At 39.0% G+C, this 24,915-nt stretch overlaps 1 protein-coding gene across 1 annotated transcript in view; it reads right to left on the bottom strand.

Moving 5' to 3' along the window:
* Positions 1-5,190: 5,190 nt before the first annotated feature.
* GRM7 (glutamate metabotropic receptor 7) overlaps positions 5,191-24,915 on the bottom strand; it is a 960,751-nt gene continuing 941,026 nt past the window's right edge. Inside the window, 1 exon segment of the mRNA XM_020973801.2 lies at positions 5,191-6,366. Coding sequence (XP_020829460.2) covers positions 6,317-6,366 — 50 coding nt within the window. The 3' untranslated portion in view covers positions 5,191-6,316.

Here is a 24,915-nt window from a genome sequence, read left to right as displayed (position 1 = left end):
CCCTCTGTAATTCCAGATGAATAATGTTTTATATATTGTTATGTAATTAGATTAACAAAATATTTCAGATATCAACACTTTGCCTGCCCCATTTGATGGGATCATTCTATATTATTTTGTATTATATTTCTGCAGGCATGTCATATACCCCTGATACATCATAAATTTCACAAGGACCGAAAAAACATCTTATTAAACTTCATTTCTCCACCCCATCCAGCGACTATTACAATGCTTTGTATGAGGTGGGATGTAATAACTTCTAGTTGAATTTCAATTTGAAGACAGTGCCTAAAAAAGGAAAAAAAATGAAGGAAGACACTAAAATAATAATCCAGTGAATTTTTTCAGTGTAGACGGTCTAGCAAAATTGTGATGGACAGAGTATTGGTCTGGAAGCCAGCCTTGAGTTCCAGTCTTAACTTTTCTGTTGACCAGCTATGTCACCTTGGCCTGGGCCTAAGTTTTTATCATATTTAAAATAAAGGATTTGATTTGGATGATTGCTAAATCTCTTCTACCTTTAAAATAGTATAATGCTGTGGTGAGTAAATGAAATAAAGGTAAACTGAGGTAGTTATCTGAGCAAAATCAGTTTAACAGTGCTGAATATAACTGTAAATAAAGCAGGTCAGATTGGCCACCTCAGTAAGGGCAGTGACCCCAGTGAGAATTGGAGGACCCTCTTTATTGACACACAGCAAAGGATGTGGCCTGGGTAGTTGGGGAACATTATAATTGGCTACATTGGAGAAAGTGGATTTGCCCTCAGGAGTGGCTAACCAAGTACTTTGTTGACCATTAAGGAATGTTAATTGTTTTATGGGACTCCTCTGTCTCTTATAATTTTTGTAGAACCACCCAGTTTGATCTCTGCCAGTGGAAGTTCAAATCTCCCCTAATTGTCCAAGGATAGGCAAGGATAGATAACTTGTCTTTTGGGTGGATGGCATCAGGTTAACTCGGTTGGGGCTAACTGCATATGTGATAATAACATTACCTTTCAACCCACCTTTGAATTCACTCATAGGGACAGCTGCATTCTTGAGCTTAACTCTAGGACTGAGAAATGGGGTCGAGTGCAGAACAGAATCAATTATTAAATGATATAGAATGATTTAAGTTTTCTAAGGGGGCGGGGATAGTGATACCTTTTAAACTTTTTGAAAGTACTTTTGCTTAAAATATCCATATTCTTTTCTTAGTTTCCGATTCACGTTTCTAAGTAGCCCCATCCTTAACTCCAAAGAAAGTTTTTTTTTTTTAATACACAAGTACATTTTATGTGATAATTATAGGCAAAGTGAGCTTTCTTTTCTTTTGGATCCCTGACATGTGTAAACTTATCCATTCCTTCTTCTGTGTATTCATTTGTGCTATTCCTTCCACGGCCCATGCCATTCCAAATTTGCTTCCAGATTGTTCTTTTCCCCCTAAACTTTCTTTTATCCCACTGAATCCTAGAATTTCAGGGTTAGAGGGAAATTCATAGGCCATCAGGTCCAAACCACACATGACAAAGGATTCTTGACATCATAGCTTCCAAGCGGTCATCCAGCCCGTTGTTGAAGATCACCAGTGAGGGAAACCTCACTTTCCCTTGAGACAAATCCATGCCGCTTTTAGATAGCGTTCACCATTGGTTACATCTCCCCTCGTGTTGAGCCTAAACTTGTCTCTGTGCAACTTCTACTCAATGTTCCTAGTTCTGCCGCTTGGGCTAACAGAACAAGTCTAACAATCCGTCCAACACACGAAAAAATCGAGATTCTTGAAGATGGCCGCCATATTCCCTCCAAGTCTTTTCTTCCAGGCTTAACCCCCCTGCGGTCTTTAGCTGATCCTATGCTTAAAGTCAAAATCCTTCGTGTCCATCCTGTTTACCTCTAATTTATCAAGGCCCTTTGTAACACGTGTTACCCAGAAATGCACAGATTACTCGATGGGGTCTAAGGCTGAGTACGAAGTCATGATCCCCTCCACGTTCCTGACACTGTGGCGCCCGTCCTTATGCAGCTTAAGCTCATGTTAGGCTGCTTGGCTGAAACTAAGCACTAATGAGTCATGATGAGCTTGTGGTCTACTTATACCCACTGATCTTTCACATTAATATCTAACATTAATGATGATGATCATAATGATATCATTATAATAGCTAACTTTTATGTGCCAAGCATTGTGTTAGGTGCTTTACAGATACTATCTCATTTGATGGTCACAACAGCCCTGGGTAGGTGCTATTATTACTGCCATTTTACAGTTGAGGAAACTGAAGCAAACAGATTAAGCGACTTGGCCAAGGTCACACAGCTAGTAAGTGTATTGAATTGCCTGGCTGCCTAATTGCCTAAGCCTTAATGAAATTATCTGAATCCTGCTTTACTTTAAGGCCCAGTTTCAGATTAATCTCTTGCCCTAATGACCCCCAACCTAAGGCACTCCCTCCTCTATACCCAAGCATACGCTACCAAGGGTTGTCTGTTACAATTATGAGTGTAGCCTGTCTCTTCAGTTAAGCCCCACAAAGGCAGAGATTGGGTTTTACTTGGTTTTATAGCATCCTCAGCACACACAGTGCCTCATACAGAGCAGCTGTAATAGAATGTTTTATTGCAGTTGTGATTTGAATACATTCCCTGGCTTACAAAGCTAAGGAATCGAATAGCTCTTGCAGCCCACTTCCCCATATTCCCATAGTCATGGTTCCCCAAGGATGCATAGAAAATGGGACACAGTGAGGTAAGCATATGGTCCACTTCCTATTCACTCAGCAAGAGAGAAGATCAGTGGACCCATCCCCTCTTTACTCAGTAGGTCCACTGACAAACATTTATTAAGTACCTACTATTTGCCAGGCACTGAGCTACATCTTGGAAATACAGAAGAAAAGGTAAAAGACAGAACCTATTCTTGAGAAGCTCACAATCAAATGGACCTATTATTACTCCACTTTATAGATAGGCATAAAAATGTCACATACTATGAGGTACTTTCTGCAAACATATGTAACTATCTACCCCAGACACGTAAACATCAATATGACATCTTTTTTCTTCTTTTTCTTTCTCCACGTGTAATATTAGCATATGCCTTTGGACCTAGAAATCCTCCATGGTGGGAGATCCTGAAACTTCTCCTCTTCACCCACCAATCCACCTCCTTTAATTCACATTTGCAGTGGTTTCATCCATTCTCTTTGTTCTACTTAGAGCATATTCAGTTTTCCTTAAGGTTCAAACTCATTTGTGAAATCTCCAGTCATCTGATGGTCAATACTTACTGGGGTCATCTCCTTTTGGACATGTTTAACCTCTGTTTAAACTTACAAGTTCATCCAGTTAATGTTTCCCATTTATCACCAAAGACCATGGTCTCAATTCAATCTGGCTTTCTACCAACTCTCCCCTCCCTCTTTCCAGCCCCACTCCCCCTTGTACATATACATGCACTGCCACCATCTTCTGGATCCCTAGGGGCTCTGTGACTTTAATCCTCTTTCAGAACTAAAAGCCCTCCTTGTGCTTGGAGGTTCTTATCCTGTTCTAACAGGCCTGTTTGGTTTCTTTTCCTTTGTTTTCCAGACACTTCTCTGTCATTACCTCTTCAAAGGAAGCAACAACTGGCTTAAATTCTATACTCAAACAAAACATTTTTTTTTCATTCTTCTTGTTCCCATTTTTTTATAGCTAAAACTGTCAAGCCCCACAAGTAGAAAAAAATGATTTTACTGTGAAAAAAATGAATCACATATATTATGATGGGACAAGCTGACCATTTAGCTCCTATGTCATTGTGTGGCTTACCGAAGATTTACAAACATAGCTACCTCTCCATTCTCTATAATAAAGAGAAATTCAAAAGGACAGGCAACTCAGAGTTAATTCTACCCTAACCAAACATGGTGTACAATGCCTTGTATAGTGAGAGTGTTTTGTTTGCTTGTTTCTTTGTGGGTGGGAAGCATGGACCATGGACAGGAGTTGTCACCTTGATTTAGTTAGGTTACAGCCGGCCCCTGTTAAAGTGAGTTTGCTTTTTCTCCAAATACATGTTGTATATAATGATGAGTGTTAGTGTGTAAGTGATTCTGGATTATAAGAGATTTAACTTCATCCTAGCCTAGGGTCCTGTATGTGCTACTTATTTTATATTATTCCTCTTCATTCACACTATGTTCCTCCCAAACTGACCGACTTGCTATTTCTGCTACATAACATTCTATCCCGCATCTCTGACTTTGCACAGGCTGTGTCTCACGCCAGGAAAACACCACCTTGTTACTCTTCCTTCTTAGAAAGCCTGTTGTTTTTCAGTCTTGTCCAACTCTTTGTGACCCTTTGGGGTTTTCTTGGCAAAGATACTGGAGTGGTTTTTCATTTCCTTCTCCAGCTCATTTTACAGATGAGGAAACTGAGGCAAACTGGGTTAAGTGACTTGCCCAGTATCACACAGCTGGTAAATCAAATTTGAACTCAGGTCTTCTTGACTCCAGACCTGGAACTCTATCTGCTGTGCCACCTAGCCACCCCTTTTAGAAAACCTAGCTTCCTTCCAAGTTCAATAGCTATTTCCTGTGTTAGACCTTTCTTGAGCCCCTCAGCTGCTAGTCTGACCCCAAAACTGATTTATGTTCACTTCGTCTCTATTTTGAATTATTTACCTATCCCCATGCCATTTCTCCTATGGTTTACTAGTCACTTAATAACATTTGTTGAGTGACTGATTGATTAGAATACTCATGATTATATAGTGAGACCCTTGGCCACTACTGAGGTATGGAAGGATATTTGTCCTTTCACTGAGCTTTCATACACATTTGTTGTGTTTCCTCTCTCTGTCAAAAGTCTCTTTTTGCTAGTAAGGTCTCTGGCTTCTAATGAGCTGCTTCATTTCAAATGCTATTTTCTGGGTAAGTTCCTGGGAGCTTAGCACAATACTTGAATGAGCACTGTGGCCATTATTTGCCCATCCTCAGAGGTCTTCACTTACTCCAGTTTCAAAAGATCTAAATCTTCGAAGGTGTCAGAAGTCTGATCTCTAGATAAGTGAGCTTTTGCTGCTAGATTTCATGTCTTTAAAAAGCTTCAAGAAGTTTGACCTTATTTCTGCACAGGTCGCTTAGCTGAGATCTTCATGAAATACACTCTAACTAAGAGGGGGGAAAGAACTGAAAATATTTGTTGCAGTGAATAAAAAAGTTAACCAAAGTCTTTTATTGATACATTCTTGGACAATATCACAGATTTGAAAGAGAATGGAAAGGGGGGAGTTTCGCGGCACGGGGTGATCCACTAAATTGGCACATAAGCAGCAAGATTAACGAAATTACTTCTTACAAACAGTAAAAAACATACATGCTTTTTTTTTTAAGTTCTTATCACACTGGTCAGTCATAGAGGGGCATCAACAAAACCTCAAGACATGAAAAGCCATAGTCTTTCTTCCAAATACCTTAACTATTAAAATTATTGCAAAATATTCATATATCCTAAATAAAGTAACAAAATCAAACACAAATACAAATATCAAACATAAATTTTGAACATGTACTGTAAGATACATTACTGGCATGCATTCCAAATATCAAGACCTCGATTCAAGTTTGCCAATCTTTTTTTTTTCCATCCTTACAGCCTATCACACTGAAGATAGATAGGTGGGGCATACTTTCTCAGCACAGTTTTTGGTCTTTAAATATCTTTTTTTTTCTTAAAAAAAATAACATATATGATCTGCTGTGGTACAATAATAATAATTTTACAGTAATGTACAGATATAGTTTTTGTCTGCCGAGATTTTGTCGTTGTTGTTGTTTGTTTCCAATAATCTGTCATCTGAGAGAGTAGGGCTCTGAGAGAACTGGGCATTCAAAACAAACAGTGAACTTGGATACAACATTAGATGGCAATGTGCAAAAAATCCTCACAAACTATACAGAAAGTTTCAAAACCTTGCAGTCTGGAAATACATACATAGAAAGACAGATTTGCCCCTGGAAAGTCACTGCTGCTCTACGCAGTTCACCCATAAGGAGCCTGGGACTTGAGTTCCATACCTCCAGGCATGAAGAAGGCCCAAGATCACAGCCGAATGGCAGTGCTGATGCCAGGGACTTATTAAGCCAAGATAAATTAAGGATATTTCAGAAGCAGCTGTTTAGGATACTTGGATCCTCTAACATTGGTCTCCAGTAACTGCCTGGCCGTTAAACTCCTCCAAAGATGGTATGCGGCAGGACAGGAAGAGTCCTGTGCCAGGTTGGGTGACTGAATAACTGAAGATCTCCAACCTCCTCCCTTACTTCAGATGGGACAGGTTAGATTACCAGGTTATTATAACTGACGTACTTCTTTTTTGCAGCAGGGCCTGAAAAAGAAAAGCAAGACAGAAAAAAAATCACCTAGTGCTATGTCCCCATTTACAAAGGTAAAATACAACTATCATGCCCCAAAAGACACGATTCCTAAGTTGAAAGAGACTTCAGCACCATCTAGATCAGGGCTTCTTAACCTTTTTGCACTAGTGACTTCTTTTAGCCTTTCAGCAGCATTCACTGGCATTGCGTGGCCTGAGGACATGCGCAGTGCAACATGCACATGCTTTGTGTTCAGAACCAAGGCTACCGTAAATTTGGATGATGCAGCTCGGGCAAGCGCTACCAAAAACACCCCAAATTCATTACACGTTTGACTTTTAATTAACTTTTGTTTGTTGCGCATTCAGAAACCTTTTTCTGTTGCCAAATTTTTCTCGACTCACAGCTTAAGAAGTACTGTTTTTGGTTTTTTTTTTTAGGCCAACCATCCCTGTAACAAAATTCCCTCTTCTACTTACTTGAAAAGTGGCCATCAAGCCATGCACAACTTGAAGGCTTCTAAGGAGAGGGAGTCCACATCCTCATGAAGCAACTTGTTTCACATCCACATAATCCTCATCGTGAAAATTGTTTTTCTTTATACCAATCCTAAATCTACCATTTTTCAACTTCTACACACTGTTTACTTTGGGCCTTTGGAATGAACTAGAACAAGCCTGATGGCACTTTTATTTGACAGCTAGAAGTTGGGCATGTGAGAGAAAAGGGAGGTGTTAGGTAGAGAAGATTTATCTTTCAGAAGTAATAGAAGAGGTAGGCTTTTTGCATGCATGAGTATATACATGTGCTATTCTTTAAAGCAAATTTGCTAATTTTTAGAAAATAGTGGATTCTTGTTCAAGAAATCCTCAGCTCCACAACATTATTATCTCAAGACACTGGACTTTGGGGCTCACTCACCCTCTTCTGAAATAGTCACCCCATTCCCAGATTTGAGAATCCCCTATTTACAACTTATGTTGTGGCACTGATCTGGGTGGTAATTGATTAGCATTCACCTCAGAGACAGCTTGAGTTGTCAGAATATATTATTACATCACTACGTGACCATGTCTCATTGATACACATAGAATAACTATCTTTCCTTGGAAAATATATTTGCACTAATTTGGGTTCATTTCAGATTAAGTCAACCTAAGTGGTGTCTGTCATTTCAAAGTCTCATACAAGTTATCTTAGATTTGGTTTTATAGCATCATTCTCTATAGGTCTCAAATGGCAATTAAAGAAAATAGATTCCTTAAGATTTAAACCAATTTAAATTTCTCCTGTGTCTTAGCTGTTACATCTAACAGTGGGCTTTATCACAAATACACATAAATGCCATGCTGTGCCACCTTCTCTTCCCCCATTGGATGAAGCAATTTTAGGCATTAGAAGAGCCATATCGTATTAAAGAGCAAGATGTCAATGTCCCAATTAGTCTTTGAGATTTTGAACCAAATCACACACGGGTAAAGGTAAGAGGTACTACTGCAGTGATCAATCATTCAATCAACCACTAACCATTAAATAAGTGTCTTTTATGTTATAGGCCCCAGGGAGACAAAGACCAAAATGAAATCATTCCTGCCCTCAAGGAGCTTACATTCTACCATATATGCATAACATGTGCATAACAAACACAAGATCATGTTTAGAGGAGGCACGCTCTGCTGATGATGCATTTTCTTTAGTAATTGAAGCCTCACTGGATTTTGAGTACATTTGATGGTTAACAAAAAAGAAAAAGAAAAAAAATCTTGTTCTGCAACTGTTCCTTGTGGTTCAATTGAGAGGACACACAATGTTCTATAGAAGTGGAAATAGACAAGGATGTGGAGATAGGAGACGTGCTCAAATCCCACCTCTGGCATCATTACCTGTCTGTGGGTGCTTCATTCCCTTGTCTGGAAAAAGGGGATAATATGACCTGAGTATCTACTTCACATGCATTACTTAAATGTATTAACATCAGCACGATTTTATAGCAAACCTCAGCCAAATGTCACAAAATACATTTCACAGAACTTGAATCAGCTGCTTTCACAGCAAAGGAAAACAAACAAACAAAAAACAATACTCCTTTCCTGACCTAAATGGGAGGGGATTCCCCTCCCCCATATCAGTATTTAAAGTTACTGCCTATTCTATATACCTCTTTGAGAAAAGAAATAGCAACTCTGTGTGTGTGTGTGTGTGTGTGTGTGTGTGTGTGTGTGTGTGTGTATTTGGCCTTTGTGCCTAAGGGAAAATCTGTAAGCTGTCTTAGATCATTATCATGTGTTCACTACTTACTAATCTGCATTATGGTGATAAATAGATTTAGATCAGGGTACTGATGTGACTCACTTCATTGATATGGATTCCACTCAAGGAAATGCAACAATGGAACCGGAGAGGGAGAGAGAGAGAGAGAGATTGTATGTGTGTATGTGTTTATCTAAGTAGTCTAGAAAAGGGTTCTTTTTGGGGGGGATGAGAAATATTTTCTTCTATTCAAGTATTTCAAGGATGGCTAGATACTAATATTTTTATGTAATCCATACATATGCATATATAATACATATATGTATGTACACACATATAATGCATATATTCATTTATATAACATATGTGGGTATATATGTGCATGTGTATGTAATGCCTATCTGTATTTATATACATGCATACAAACACACATGACACACACACACAGTATTTTTTGCCCTACCAAAGTCATCCATAGATAAAGGGGACAAGGTCTGATCTGTTATTAGTTTTTACTACTGTAAAACTCTGAAAAACTTTGCCTAAATTGACTTTCCCATAAAACCACTTCAAAAACTCTGTGTGTATTAACTTCTTCCATGCTACACACACACACACACACACACACACACACACCCACCCCTTATAGAGAGCTGTACTTAGGTTCATTTATGAGGACTTCACATATAAGTGTTTGCTTACTTTAAGTTTTGCAATCACTAAAGATAAAACAAAATTATTCTTTTGTAGCTATCATTGCAGTCAGAAATATATTTTCCTCTCTCCTTTGTCAGAAAAATTGCCTTTAGCAGATAAAAAGCAAGAGCCCAGACAAGGGGCAGCTGTTTGATATCTTCATTCATCAGTTTCTGTGCAGCATTCAGAGAAAAAAGTCATTCATTTTGGAAAGATTTTTCTCTAAATTCAAAATCCAGTATTTATTGGCATTATTAACACTAATGGTGGTGAATTATGAAGCAAATAAGATGCAAGACCACAGAGAAATCAATTTCCTCAAAGAAAGTCATTCACAAAAATAACATTAATACATTTCAGTTTGAGTACAGAATTTAAAAGTACAATGTTTATTAAATATCTCTTGGAAAAGAGTCTCCATTTTTGACTCTCAATCTCTGTGTCTCTTTATTTTAAAAATGACTAGAAGATCCTGACATGTTTTTTTCCTCATGCTAATTTTGACACACTATTCACAGCAGTGGTGAACTTTTAGTGGATCATAGCTTAGCCTCTTCTCTCTGTTTTGAAGGCTTCAGGAAAGAATAGTGAATTTCTCTCAAAGCGTTCCTTTATAGAAGGCAAACACTGGACTTAAAGATCACTATACTTTGTATCTGTTGCCCTTCCTGGTTTCAGCTCTACAGAACAAGATAACCTCTGCTGTTCCATACTCTGCTCCCCACTTTCCTGCCTCCTTTTGCGTGTTGTTTCTTCCTTTAGATCGTAAGCAGGTTGAGGGCAGAGGCTTTCTTTCTTTTTTTCCTTCCTTCCTTCCTTCCTTCCTTCCTTCCTTCCTTCCTTCCTTCCTTCCTTCCTTCCTTCCTTTCTTTCTTTCTTTCTTTCTTTCTTTCTTTCTTTCTTTCTTTCTTTCTTTCTTTCTTTCTTTCGCACAGTGCCTGGCCCATAGCAGGTGCTTTGTGAATGTTGATTGGACTGTATTGGAATAGAAAAGTAGGCCTTAGACAATGGGGGACAATCCGCAGTTGTGGAGGAAGTATGTACAGTGACACAATGTCGGATCCTGGATGAGAGGTATGCCACCAAGTTATGCCTATATGCAAACCACAGTTTGAAAAATGGGAAGGTGTCATCAACCCATGGATAATTTTGAATACACAACATTAAACAGTTCATCTAGGTGATTTTCTTTTTAATTTTGTTGAATCAACTAGTAATGTTGATTGTCACTAGAGCCAACCTTACATATGGTATTCTTGGAAATGGTCCACAAGAAAATCAAAGAATAAGAACATTACAGGTGTACTTTCATGGTAATTACTACACAACCTGAATGCATTTATATTGAGGTTTTGTAGTGGAGTAGACAGTTAGTTGGATTTAAAGTCAGAGGGACTGGGTCAAAATCTCACCTCTAACACTAACTGTGTGATCATGGATAACTCACCTAAATTCTCTGTCCTCTAGTTTTTTAATCTTTGAAATGGATATAATAGTACCTGCCTCACTGGATTGCATGGGTCAATGCAAGTAAAATACTTTGCAAACTTTAAAGTAAAATATTAATGTCTTTTGTTATTAACATATAGTACTTTGGAGCTTATTGAACACCTGTATATAGATTATTTCACTTGATCTTCCTTCTGATCCTATGAAGTGTTGCTGTTCTAATTTTACTTATCAGCTGTGTGACTTTGAACAAGATACCAAGCCTCTCTGTGTCTCAGTTTTCCTTAGGAAAATCAATTAATTTAGAATTGAAAGACTGAGTTTGTATCACAGCACTGACCTGGAGTTGAACCCTAATATTAAAATCATTGCTCTCTTCACTACATTACATCTGCCTCTTCTCAGGACAACTACTATTGTGTATTTTTAAAATGCGTGTGAAGCCACCGCTAGGTAAACAGAGAATACGTTATAGGGACACAGTAGACACTGAAGCTTTTGGGCTCTGGCCTCTAGCAGGTTCACTCTTGATCTGGGCAGCCAGAAGGACAGGAATGGAGACATATTGAGGGGTTATTTAATTTATTATATTATTCTCAATGGCGTTGCTGATAATGGGAGCACCAACTCCTACAGGATCCTCTAATTACTCTTCTCATAGGAGTGGGTGAGAACATACAGAGTGTAGGAGCTCCAACTCCTATAACATTCTCCTAAGTCTTGATGGGGGTCAACGGATACTCACAGTATTCTAGCTAGCATATTCCCCCCAAGCCTTGATGGGGGCAGGTCAAGGCACACATACAAAATTCAGCTGGCACATTGCCCCCTTATTGACCAATGCTCACTTGATTTATAGAGGAACACATGAAAAAGGCAATTTGCCAGCAATAGCCTCACAAGTTTACATTAACTTAAGCAGTATCATGGTTAATTAGCATAGCCCAACCACAATTGGTGTTTACAACTCAAGCACAGATGTTTATATTATCTCATTATTATATCTCACTGTGCAGTCACAGTAGAAATTGTTTACAATGTGAAATCCTGGGAACTAGTATCTATGATCCTGGGAACTATTATCTAAAAAAGACTAACAAAATCCACCTTACATACCACATGTCACTGTGCTGTCAAGCTATTTGAGAGATCATGTCAGCCTGACAAGCTTTGTAAGAATTATGGGGAATGAAATAATCATAAGAATTAGAATATTTGATGCTACCACCTAGCACCATCAGGATCAGTGATATAATATACATTGGCCATTGGTACAAGCCAGTTAGATCATCCCCTTTAAGACAGAAGAAGAAGAGAGATGGGGGATATGAAGCCAGAAACAGAGCTAGAGGTAATGAGGAACATTCATAAATTGAGCCGCTGACCTCAAAGGAATTCTACAAATCTCAAGCTAGGCTTATCTACCCATCTCTTTATTGGAATATTAAAAGGTAACTGGAGTGTGCTGTTCTTAGATAACATCATCTGAATCCCTTTAACAACCCTAGTGTAAAACCCACCAAACCTCCCATCCCCAACTCCGGGACCAGCTGGTGGGCTGAATCCATCCATGTGCCTGGAATTCATGCATCTTCATTTCCCTGGATCAGTCCAAAGCCATCAAGGCAAATCCATAAGCATTTATTAAAGGCTTAGTATATTTAAGGCATGGTGCCAAAGAATGATTTGGGATGGCAGCATGACAACATTGCACATAGCTTGTTCCCTTCTTTTATGTCCATGTAGTTTGTACATTATCCAGTGAACCCCATAGCTCTCTTAAGGAAGCTGTGGTTATGTCTGCTTCTTGAAATCACAGCACTTGATTGCTACAGCCAAGGATTTGTATTAGAAAGAAATCTACCCCCACCACCCCCACACCACACTGCTCCCCACCTCTGGTAGACTATAATTTCAAGTCTTATTTCTGATCTGCGTTTATGTAGCACTTTTTTTTCCCCTCCCTGAAGTGCTTGTAACCTTTTTTTTTTTAATGTACATCTTGATTCTTCATGAACTGAAACCTTATTCTGCTGGAGATTCATAAAATTTTAAGTATGGAAGAAAATTCAAAGCTCATGTAACCCAAATATGGGGAAATGAATATTGCCAAAAGGTGAAGTCACATTCCTCTAGTCATATAATTGGTAAATGGAAGAGCTGAGATAAGAACTCAGATCTCTGAGCTCCTGGTCCTGAGTGCCACATAGCGGCTTGTGTGATACCTGTGTCCATCTCTGGGGGCTTTTTGAGATTTAGGATGGCTGCTCATCTTGTCAACCTTTCACACTGACCTATTTGCTGCTCTGTACATGTTATAGTCCATTGCTGGTTTCTGAGTTTTGTCCCTCCCCAAACTACTTAGTATTCATATAAATCCTATGTAAAGTTATGCATATACACATGCCTTTCATGTTAGAGTGTGAGTTCCTTGAGAGCATGGGATATTCTATTATGCTGAAGATACGTGTCTGGGAAATAAATAGTATGTTCTTAATAAATGTTTACTGATTAATTAGAACGCCATTAAAATGCTTTCATGGCCCCAAACAAACACAATCACAGAGGAGTCAAATAGCTGAAGGTACTGAGAGGTCCTAGCATAGCATAGGGTAAAAAGTATTGTTCCAGGAGCTAGGAGTCTGGGGATGATATCTCAGTTGCACTTTGACTGTTTAGCTTCTCCTTCCCTGATGAAATTACTTTGTATTTGCCTTGAATATATTATGTATGTACTTATGTCTGCACATGAATATGGTAAATGGCTCTTATTCCTCACTCAAATAGGCTAAAGTATAGAATGCCCTTGAGCAGAGATACTATTTGATATTTTTGTCATTTTATTCCCAGAGCCAAGCATAGCACCTGCTACATGACAGGGAGTTTATAAATGGTTGTGGAGCACAGCTGGGCACAGAGTAGGGACTTATTAGATATTTGTTGAATTGATTTGATCATGGCCAATGTGTTGACATGTTTTGTCTGACTATACAAATTTATTATAAGGAAATGTTTCAAATTGGGGGTGGGTGTTAATCTGGACTGGTGAGTAGTAAAATACAGAGGAAAAGAAAAAAATATTTTATTAGCTGAAATTATTTTAAATGTTAATGTGTTAAACTTAAGTGGCTATATTGATTTTCAGTATTAAATTTTCAATAAAACATTTAATTTAAAACAATAAAAAGGAAGCTCAGTCAATTCAGGTGGGAGGGGGTGCAGTGGGAGTGGGGAGTAGGAAACTCCCTGAACAAAATAACCCATTTAAGTCCTAACAAGTTCACCCAACAGAGCTGTGCAGGCAATGCCTCTTCTGATCAGTTTGGGTTCATAGACACAGTCCTCAGATTCCTTGAGGACCTACCAAAATGCTGCTTCAGTTATCACCTTCGCTGTTGTCATTAAACTTATTGCTTTTGAAAGAACTGAATAACAGATGCCAGTTATCACTTTTGCCCTGAGCTCAGGGTGGCTTGTATCCTCAAGAAGGGTAAACAGTTCTTTGACCAAGTCGTCCAAAGAACCGTAGGATTACAAGAGAGACGGGGGGGGGGGAGAAAGAAAGCAGGGGGGAGAGAGAGAGAGAGAGAGAGAGAGAGAGAGAGAGAAGGAGGAGGAGGAGGAATGTTTACACATTATTAAACAATATTACAAAGCACTATCATCACCTCCTTGCTTTTCAATTGTAGTCCTTAACACCACTACCCTCTTTTTACCTTTAACCACCCAAGTGAAGCCAAAACAGTCTGGCTGAAATTGAAAATTTTGTGTTTATTTCCATGGAGAAAAGAGAAAATAAATGTTCCAGTGTTCCTAAGAAAATCTAATTTGTGTTATAAGATGTAAGACATCAAACCCTGGTTGACATGGTTCTTAAAAGATTCATTTGTAATACATCCGTGTCAAAGCCAAGAGAGTCTCTGTTATGGAATGACTAGAAACCAGACTGTTCTTTGTAGTTAAATTCTGAGTAATTTGATTGCTACTATGCTGTCCAGTTGGTTCTTTTGCTCGGGGGTGCAGTGGGTGGGGTATTTCTATAGAATGGCTGTGTCAAGATTTCCACTGATACATTTTTTCCTGAAGTCTGGTGTGTCGGAACAAATATCTAGAATCAGAAGATGGCATTAAGCCATCTTTGTCTCTTCTCTCCCAGACTACCTTGTATTTAACTACTCTGTGTGTGTGTGTGTGTGTGTGTGTGTGTGTGCACACGTTAAAAACAAACAACAAAACTTTTTCATTTTTCTTTCACATATGTCCAAACGTCCATATATTTATGTATGTTTACAAGGAGGAAAACAAAGACTTTGGGCCTCTGTCACAAGGCCAAGGCTATCACAGGATCATAATCAAGCACCTATTACGTGCCAGGCACTTTGTGAGGCATGCCACATGGCAGCTTTCCATTTCACTAACTATTCTTGCCTACCAGGTGCTTAGCTGTTTCGACCCTGCTAAAGACCGTCAACATCGTTGTTTCGTTGTTTCGTTGTTTCAGTCACGTCCTACACTTTGTGGCCCCATTTGGGGTTTTCTTGGCAAAGATATTGGAGTGGTTTTTATTTCCTTCTCCAGATCACTTTATAGAGGAGCAAACTGAGGCAAACAGGGTTCAATGACCTGCCCAGGGTCACACAGCTAGTAAATGTCAGAGGCCAGGTTTGAATTCAGGAAAAAGAGTCTTCCTTATTCCAGGCCTGGCACGCTATCTATCCACTGTACCACCTAGCTACCAAGAACTGCAAATACTGTCCTAAATCCAGCATTCTCTAGATCGCTCGCCCTGAAGCAAAGCCCTTCACCTTACTGCAGTTAGGGCTTTGCTGGTGGTATAATCCTGGGCAAATCACTTAACCTGTGACCTTCTGTGAAATGGGGATACTAATAACAGCTCAGCCTATCTCACAGAGCTATTTTAATAACAAATGAGATAATGTTTATGAAAATATTTAATAAAACCCTGTCTACATTTAAGGGTTTTATATAATAATAATCATAACTAATTAATATTATATAACTTCTTCCTAGGCATTACCCAGTATATCTTGCTAGTTGTTATCTATTTATAGATCAGGATTATTATTGTGCTTTAATATCTAAATCTATTCTGATATATGAATACGGCAAATAGATTTTTTTTAGCCATATGATTCAGCAAAACATCAGGGAGCTTGATTCTTTCTTAAACAGATGAAAACAATGTTATTTAATTAATTATATAGACATATCTGCAATATTAATAATTCTACTGTCATTTGTGGTTATATGGTATTTTGGAAATCATGCATTTTGCTGATAATATTTCACATTAATGCTATGTCAGTGGTTTTGAGCAAGATCCACCTAACAGGGAGGCTGGTAACTCTGTAGGATGATATTAGGGGTGCTGGAAAAGATCCTCTATTCAAAAGCATCTCATCCTACTCACCATTATGATAAATAACCCATCATTTCTTACTTTATAAGGTATGACTTCACTATTATATTCTAAGTATGTATGTATATACATACATACAAACATCTATATCTCTCTTTCTATTGATCTCTCGCTCTATCTATCTATCTATCTGTCTGTCTGGCTATCTAATCTCCCTTCCACCTTTTCTTCAGGATACATACCAGAGAGCCAACCTTGTGAGAATGGAAATTTGGATAGAAGTGAGGGTTGATTTTAATATATCAATACAGACTAAGGAAGTAGGCCCTGGGCGAGTTTATGTGAGGAGTCAAAGTCAATGAGTGCCTAGGGATGGAAGTGTGGGAGGAAAATGAGAAGGATAGAGAAAGGTCGTTGCAAAGTTAACAAAGAAAAATTTCACCGTCTTCACAATACTATCTTTGGCTGGCACAAGTTGTGAGAACTGATTTAAAAGTTGATCAGGGTGGGGAAATAATTACTGTCTAATTAATCTAATGGAATGAATGTTTTAAGTGATGTGACTCTGCTAGTAACTAGCTGTTGGACCAGGGCAAACCCCTCCTCTCAGGCCTTCAGTTTGCTCATCTGTAAATAAGAAAGTTGCACCAGCTGTGTCTTCCTCCTCTGATCTCCCATGAGTTGAGGTAATCTTTGGAAAGTTTGACATCGTCATGTGCATGAAAAATTTGAGAGATCAGAAACCTTAAACAAAACAAATTCTCCGGGTTACATTTTAGGACTTCCTCTTGTTACTCTCTTATATTTGACACAGCATGGATCTCTCCTGTGCCAGAGAATGTGTGTGCTCCCCCTTGTGACCTTCCCATTATTCGAGCTACCTTCTTCCCCTTCAGCCCAACAGAATTGTCTGCTGCAGCTTCTATTGAGAGAGTTGGCGGACTGTCCTTTGGGCTGGAGGAGGAGCTGGATCTGTTAGCAGGCAGCTAGTAGGGAAGAAGAAAAAAAGTGTTTCTAATATGAAATGCTAAAAAAAAAGGCCTCAGACTTTAACAGAAATGTAGGCAGAACAGCAATTTCATGCAGAAATATATGACAAAGATGGGCAGTGCCAATCTATGCCTCTAGTCTTGCTAAATAAAGACATATCTGCCTGTTTCCAGATTGAGGTCAGTGGCATGAATTAGACAATAAAGGAATTTTCTTTCCACTAACCCAAACAATAGACAGACCTGGAGAGAAAGCAGCAAAAAGGATAGTATCATTAGAACAGTGGATAGGGACAGCTAGATGGCCCCAGTGGATAGAGTGCCAGGCCTGGAGGCAGGAAGACTCATTTTCCTGAGTTCAAATCTGACCTCAGACACTTACTAGCTGTGGGACCCTGGGCAAGTCACTGAACCTTGTTTGCCTAAGTTTCCTCATTAGTAAAATGAGCTAGAGAAGGAAATGGCAAACCACTCCAGTATCTTTGCCAAGAAAACCCCAGATGGGGTAACCAAGAGTCAGACAAGACTGAACAAGGACATCTAAAACTGTTCAAGGAAGAAGCAAGAAATAACTTTGGGATCAAGAAGGGTTCTAGCTAGGGCACAGCATGACTGGTCCTGATGATGGACTTCTGACTCTTCCTAAGGGTGTGTTCATCCGTGGTCCAATATGTCCTTTGTGTCTGAGGGCATTTTCCTCGCCATTTATCACGCTATGGTGTTTAATTAAATGCTTGGTTGACTTGAATTACTACATACTCTGCTTTGGTCTGGGAAAAGAGGAATATCAATGGGGACGCATGACTTGAGGCTCTGAATGAACACCACCACAAGGATGACTTACTCCTGGGGTTAGCTTTCAGCCATGGACATTTGAGGGCATTCTGGGCTACAGGATAACCTCTCAACCACCCCATGGACATCATCATAGCGCAGTGGGTGGCACGGCCTTGCTCCATTCCAGATACCAAGAATAATTCTTTTGGGGAAAAAAGGGGATATGCAATTAGTATTTGTATAGTACCTACTATGTGCTAGGCACTGTGCTGTGCTCTTTTTTTTAAAGAAATATTTCATTTGATCCTCACAACACTCCTGGGAGGGAAGTTCTATTAGTATCCCCATTTTATAATGGAATAAACAGAGGTTAAGTGACTTGCCCAAGGTCACTCAGCTAGGAAGTATTTGAGGTTAGATTTCAACTTGGGTCTTCCTGACTCTAGGCCCAGCCCTCTATCTACTGCTCCTCTTCTATTTACCACCTGTGAGATCTTGGATAAGTCACTTAACTTCTTTAGGCCTTAATTTCTTTATCTGTAAATAAAGGAGTTGCAATAGATCAGAGGTTCTTAACATATTTTGTGTCATACATCAATTGGTGAAGTGTTCTCAGATCAATGTTTTCAAATCAGTAAAATATATAGAATTACAAAGAAAATCAATTTTATTGAAATAAAAATGTATTTTTAATCCCATCCAAGTTCACAAACCCATTGAAAAATCTCTAGGGACGCCTTGAGAAGGGTTCATAAATATCAGGTTATGAGTTCCTGAACTAGATATCTAAAGTCCCTTCTAACTCAAATCCTATGATTCTCTTTCTCTTGAAAACTTGCCTCTGGCTTGGACCCTGTAGCCATCAGAGAAGGTAGTAACCCTTGTAGAATAGAGGACCATTGCAGAATAGAGGACTACTATCCCGAGGAGACAGGAAAGCTACCCTAGCTAAAGTAGTAGGGGACCCTGAGGGAGTGATAGGATGTAGCATGTACCAGGTGGGTCAAACCATGGTTACCATCTTGATCATCACCTCCCTTCAGACTTTGCTGGCAACTGTCCAGGACTCTGAACCCAAGAGCCTTGAATAACATCACCTCCCAAACTGCCATCTCAGCTTCCATCCTGACTCCCACAGCCATCATAGAGGGAGAAGGAGCCCTCTGCCTCCAATGACACCAACATCAACCATCAGTCAACTATTGTCCCCAAAGGCAGGTAAGTCAAATAACTCCAGAAATACCACTGCCTCTAAGACTAGGAGAACAGTGAATATGTAAAGCTCTGCAAGGAAGTAGTAAGAAACAACTATGGAATCAAGAAATGTTCCAGTTAGGACACAGCTGAACTTATATGTCACCAGGAGAGCAGTCATGCTTCCATCCCTTCAAGGCCATCTACCAGGGGAGCTACAAACTGGCAATCCCTTCCTTCTCAGCAACAGAGCTACTGGTAAGTTCAGGGTACACCCCAAGAATGTTGGGGTGCCACCTGAAATGATGAAGATGGGTGAGTCCTAGTATCTGAAGGAATTCACTTAGTGTCCAGCTTAAAGAAAGGCATGTATTGGGGTGACGTACCCAAGCAGGCCCTGTTTCCATGTGGGAGAGACAGAGCATAGGCAGCGGGCCCTGCTCCCCTAAAGGAAGCAGAGTCATTATTGGGGTTAGGTGTCTGGTCTGTATACAGCTCTATGGGATAGGGGGAAGGGGAGGAGGGGTAGGCAAGGCTCTGGAATACCTGGGATATCAGGTAATCCAGAGGTGCCTTTATCATATACATAAGCAAAGAGAATAGGAAAGGGGAAGGGGAGGACTGCTTAGGTATGTCACCTAGTCCATACAGATAAGCAAAGGGAACAGGAAAGGGGAAGGGGAGAGTTGTTCTGGAATGTCAGGCAAGGGTGTGCTTTGTGAAAGCACATAGGTTCAATGTATAGTCTTCTTTGATCACTTTTTCTGGCTGGTCATATCCAGCATCTTACCTCATATCTCACATCCTGCATCCTAATTGCTCCATCTGCCTGAGCATTCCGTCTACCTAATTACTACCAAAGACTGGGAAAAGAAAGTTCTCACCACCAACATCCTGGGTACTATCTAATGGTTCAACATCAGAAATGGTTATGGTTTTGTCAATGGAAATGACACTGAAGAAGATGCATTAACATCTACCTTCCTACTGCACCATAAGAACCACAGGGCCTTTCTAAATGACTTGCAGCTAAAACCTCTTTCTCCTTGGAAGCAGAGAACATCTTACTTTTCTATACTTATCCTCAGTGCTTATGACAGCACTTTGCATATTGTAAGCATTTAATAAAAGCTTTTTCAGTTTTTCATCTGACTTAATTCTGCTCTCTTGGTCCAAACAGAACAATTTTATTTCCTTTTCCGTGTGAAATTCCTTCAAGTACTTGAAGACATCTATCAGCTCCCTCCTGAGCCTTTTCTTCCCCAGGCTGTAATTCCCAAGTTCATTTAACCAATCCTTATATGGCATGGAATTAAGGCCTTAATTTTGGAGATACAGATCATATGAATATAAATGGTTGAAGACAGTGGGATTGGTACTGGGTTGCTACTGACACAGACAAAGATTATAAAAGAGAACCATTCAAAAAAATGAAATGTTTATTATCCCAGGGTCCAACAGAAATCCCATTTCCTCCATGAAGTCTTTTCTGATTATTCCAAGTCCTGTTTCTTCCTCTAAACTACTCAAATTAAGAAATATTTATTGGAGACTGACAATTACCAAGACTCTATGATAGATGTTGTGAAGACACAAATTAAGTAATTAATAAACAAGTATTTATAAAGTGCTTACCAAGTGCCAGACACTGTGCTAAAGCTGGAGATATGAACACTAAAGCAACTCTGCCCTCCAGGAGTTTACATTTTAATGGTAGAGACAGCAATCTTTCTCTTCAAGTAGATTACAATCTAACAGTGGAGTAGGAACTTAATGGAAGGGCGAGGTCCAAATTGTTGTAAGAAGTATGAGGATTGAAAAAGAGACCACTTGTCAGCTGAAGGTGATCAAGATCATGAATGCCGGATCCAGATCTCTGTCAAAGGATGACAAATATTTTCCATGGCAGAAATGTGGGAGGAAGGAGCTCATATCAATTGTAGAGGGCAGCCATCCAGTACAAATATATGGGGCAGGAGAAAGGAGAATGGATTTATTTCATGCTTACAATATGCAAAAACACTGTGACAAGTACTGAAGATAAATATAGAAATGTAAGATGTTCTCTGCTTCCAAGGAGCTAACATTCTGATGGGAAAGACAACACATATGGAAGGTTCTGGCTGTAAGTCAGATAGAAAGGTTCTTCGGGTGCAATAGGAAGGTGGATGTTAATATACCTTCTTTAATTCATCCATCTTTTCTATAAAGAAGAATACAAGAATGGAAGTAAAGGGAAAGAAGGCTCAGAAGGCATGTTGGAGCCAGACTGAGGATTGTGGAAACCCAAAGCCAGGAGCAACAAGGGTTGAAAAGGTATGTGCAAAGCTGACTTTTCAATTTCTGGCACAGGAGAGATCCATGCTCTCCCGCATCACTTTGCCTCTTGGAATCTCTGTATCCTTTCAAGGATCATATAGAGTTTACCCATGATGGGGCTTTCATGATTCACCCCCAAAATAGTCAGTGATATATAGTACATATATCTGCCGTTTCCCACTGAGGAAAAGGTAAGCTGCTTGTGGACAGGCTTTAAAAAAAAATGTTTCTCTTTGAACTCCCAGCACTCAGCACAGTGCCAGACATATAACAGGCTCTTAATTAATGCTTGTTCAATTGGATTGAATTATATTTCATCATTCTTCTCTGTAATTACTTCCTCCCAATCTTGATGAGGCAGAGGACAATTACTAAGGCAGCAGCATTCACAAGTCAACATCCAGAAATAGCAACGGGTCGTATAGCCACCACAGTAGGGGATGGCTTGGTTACAAATTACAATAAGAAACCAAAGGTTTCCGAAGAAGTACTTCCTGAATACTAATTAATAGAATGCAAATGTGCCTTAAAATGATATGATGAATTCTGTTTCAGGAATGTTTTCCATGATAAGCATTGAGAAAACAAAACAAGAACAACAAAAATAGCTCATATTCACGTAAGTGCCTTTCCCACAATAACCCCATGAAGGAGGCAGTGCAATTATTAGAAGTCAGTTTGGGGCAGCTAGGTGGTGCAGTAGATAGTGCACCAGCCCTGGAGTCAGGAGGACCTGAGCTTAAATCAGGCCTCAGGGGCTTTCTAGGTGTGTGACCCTGAGCAAGTCACTTAACTCCATTGCCTCCAAACACAACTAAATTAATGAGTCCATTTTGTGGATGAGGAAACTGAATCCAAGAAAGGCTAATGAATTGGTCAAGGTCATAGAACTAGTAAGTGTCTGAGGCCAAATTTGAATCCAGGTCTAGAGACTATAAGATCTATGCTATGCTACATCCTGGAATCATTCTGTAGCTATTTGTACATCACAATTGACCCGGAAGTCTGGCTGTAGTGTTAACAGAAAAACAAAAGAAAACCAAATTTGATCCATCTTCATTATCAAACCTTGTGAACCATATATTATTTCTTTTTTTGTGAGTTATGATTGATAAGGAAAAAATGGCAAAAGGGTTAAAAAACAGAACATTGAGATAACTCTCAAATAGGCAGCCCTGTCCATTACGATGGTTGCATTTTTGCATTATGGGATTCTGTTACTCTCAGCATTGTCTTTCTCATCTTTGAATGCTTGGCCTTGAAGCAGTTGCACCTGCTTATGAAACCTGATCCTCTGCTCATCGTGGTACTCACTCCCACCTTTTTGCTGGCTGTTCACAGGTAACTGCAGATTGCCAAGACAGCGATCAACAAAACAGGCCTAGCATTGCAGTGGAATAACTGGCACCTTTAATGTTTGCTATTGTCGTTGTTCTTGGCCTTCTTGTAATTGGGATCCTTACATGAGGATTCAAGTTTTCATTTTGCTTCATTTACGGCCTTTGGCATGACCAAAGAACGCGACAGCTTGTAACACTCAACATATTGGGAGCCTGGGGACAGGAGCTGAATATTTTGTCCTTTGAGTGGATGAAATATTGAAACCAATTCCTTCTCCTCGAGGAATTTGTGCTTCATGAGGAGGCCATTTTTCTTTTTAAAGAATTCATTTGTTAAGGTTGAATTCCAGAATTTTCGTTATTATTTTTTTCATGTAACAAAACCTTTAGAAATTGCAACTATTGAAACTCTCTTTACTCTGCATTTTCACTGGCTGTCCTCTGTGTTTAGAATTCTCTTACTCCTCACCTCCATTTCCTGGCTTCCCTAGCCTGTTTCCTACCTTTTGCAGAAAGTCTTTCTTAGTATGCCTCAATGCTAGTGCCTTCCCTCTGTTATTATCTCCAATTTACCCTGTACATATTTTGTTTATACCTGATTGTTTGCATACTGTCTCCATTATTAGATTGTGAACTCTTTGGTGTCCAGGACTATTTTTGCCTTTCTTGGTTTGCCTAGTACTTAGCACAGTGCCTGACATACAACAGGCATTTAATAAATTGTCATCATTGTTAGCCGTCATATATAGCATTTATATATAGTATATAGCACATATATACTATAGTATATAGTATATATAGTATATACTTTATATATACTTATATATAATTATATGTTTATATACATATACTATATATTCTTATATACTATGTAAAAGATACTTATAGTACCTTATATATAGTATATATACTATAGATAGATAGATAGATAGATAGAGAGTGCCAAAGAGCTAAATATCCTTTAAGAGAGACATCTTTAGAGACAAAGACCTGAGTTCAAATTCTGTGTGGGTGGATCAGTGACCTATATTGGTAGAGAGAGAGGGGTTTTTCTACTGTCCATCTTCAACAATGAAATCACAGGTCTGGTCCAATTTTTTTTTTAAAGTGTGCAAAGCATTTAATATACGTTTTCTAAATTGATCCTCATAGCTCAGAGGTTAGGACAAGTATTGTCTCTATCTTACAGATGAGGAAACTGAGGCTTATGGGAGTCAATTCTTTAAATGACTTTCCTAAAGTCACACAGCTAACTAGTAAGGCAGCATTTGAACCAAGTCTAGTGCACTGCCTCAGTTTTTTTTTTTTAATTTAAATTTTACTTTATTTTTTAGACTTCATCTTCTTCTCTTGCTGAGGCTGAAAGTGCAGCATCCACTCTTGGAACCATTTCTAATACTGTATAGGCATAGAAGTTTCAACCTGCTCCATTTTTTCTGACCTGGGCTGGTCTGCCCCTCTTTAAGCAGTGAAGTGGCCTTCCTTCGCAGGGGCTCCCCAAACTGGTGCTAATATCTGCCAGACTGACAGCTCACTGAAACTGAAAACTCCTAGAAACTCAAGAGATTCACCAACTGCATCCTCTTCTCCAGCAGCAGCAAAGGCTATAGGCGTGAACCATCCAATCTAGCTCAGTGTCATACATACACACACACACACACACACACACACACACACACACACACACACACACGTATGTATGTATATAAGCATGGGTATGTATTTGTAGATATGTAGATATAAACATATATATACATATAAATATATAAACATAACTAATAATAATACTAATATTAATAATAATTATGATATGTGACATTTATATAGCACTTTAAATTTTTACAAAATGCTTTAAATCTATTCACAATCTTACTTTGCAAAATGACACCATAAGGCATCATTAAAGATATTGTTATCCCCCTTTTACAAATAAGGAAATTGAGGTTCCACAAAAGGGATTAACATTTAATCCAATTCCCTACATTTTCCACATCCAGAATCCAGTATATTGATGGTTGTTACTCAGAATGATGATACTTTCAAAATCCCTAAACTATCCAGGAAATAATAAATTTTCTTCAGGATGCTTTCTGAACTATTTCATTACATCTATCCATCAAACATTTATGAAGTACCTACTATGTGTGTGGTGCAATTAGATGCTGG

This window comes from Phascolarctos cinereus, unplaced genomic scaffold, assembly GCF_003287225.1.
Source record: "Phascolarctos cinereus isolate Bilbo 61053 unplaced genomic scaffold, phaCin_HiC Scaffold_4;HRSCAF=312, whole genome shotgun sequence".
In the NCBI taxonomy this organism is placed as follows: domain Eukaryota; kingdom Metazoa; phylum Chordata; class Mammalia; order Diprotodontia; family Phascolarctidae; genus Phascolarctos; species Phascolarctos cinereus.
The sequence above is the reverse complement of the archived record's forward strand: the minus strand, read 5'-3'. Positions and strand labels throughout refer to the sequence as shown.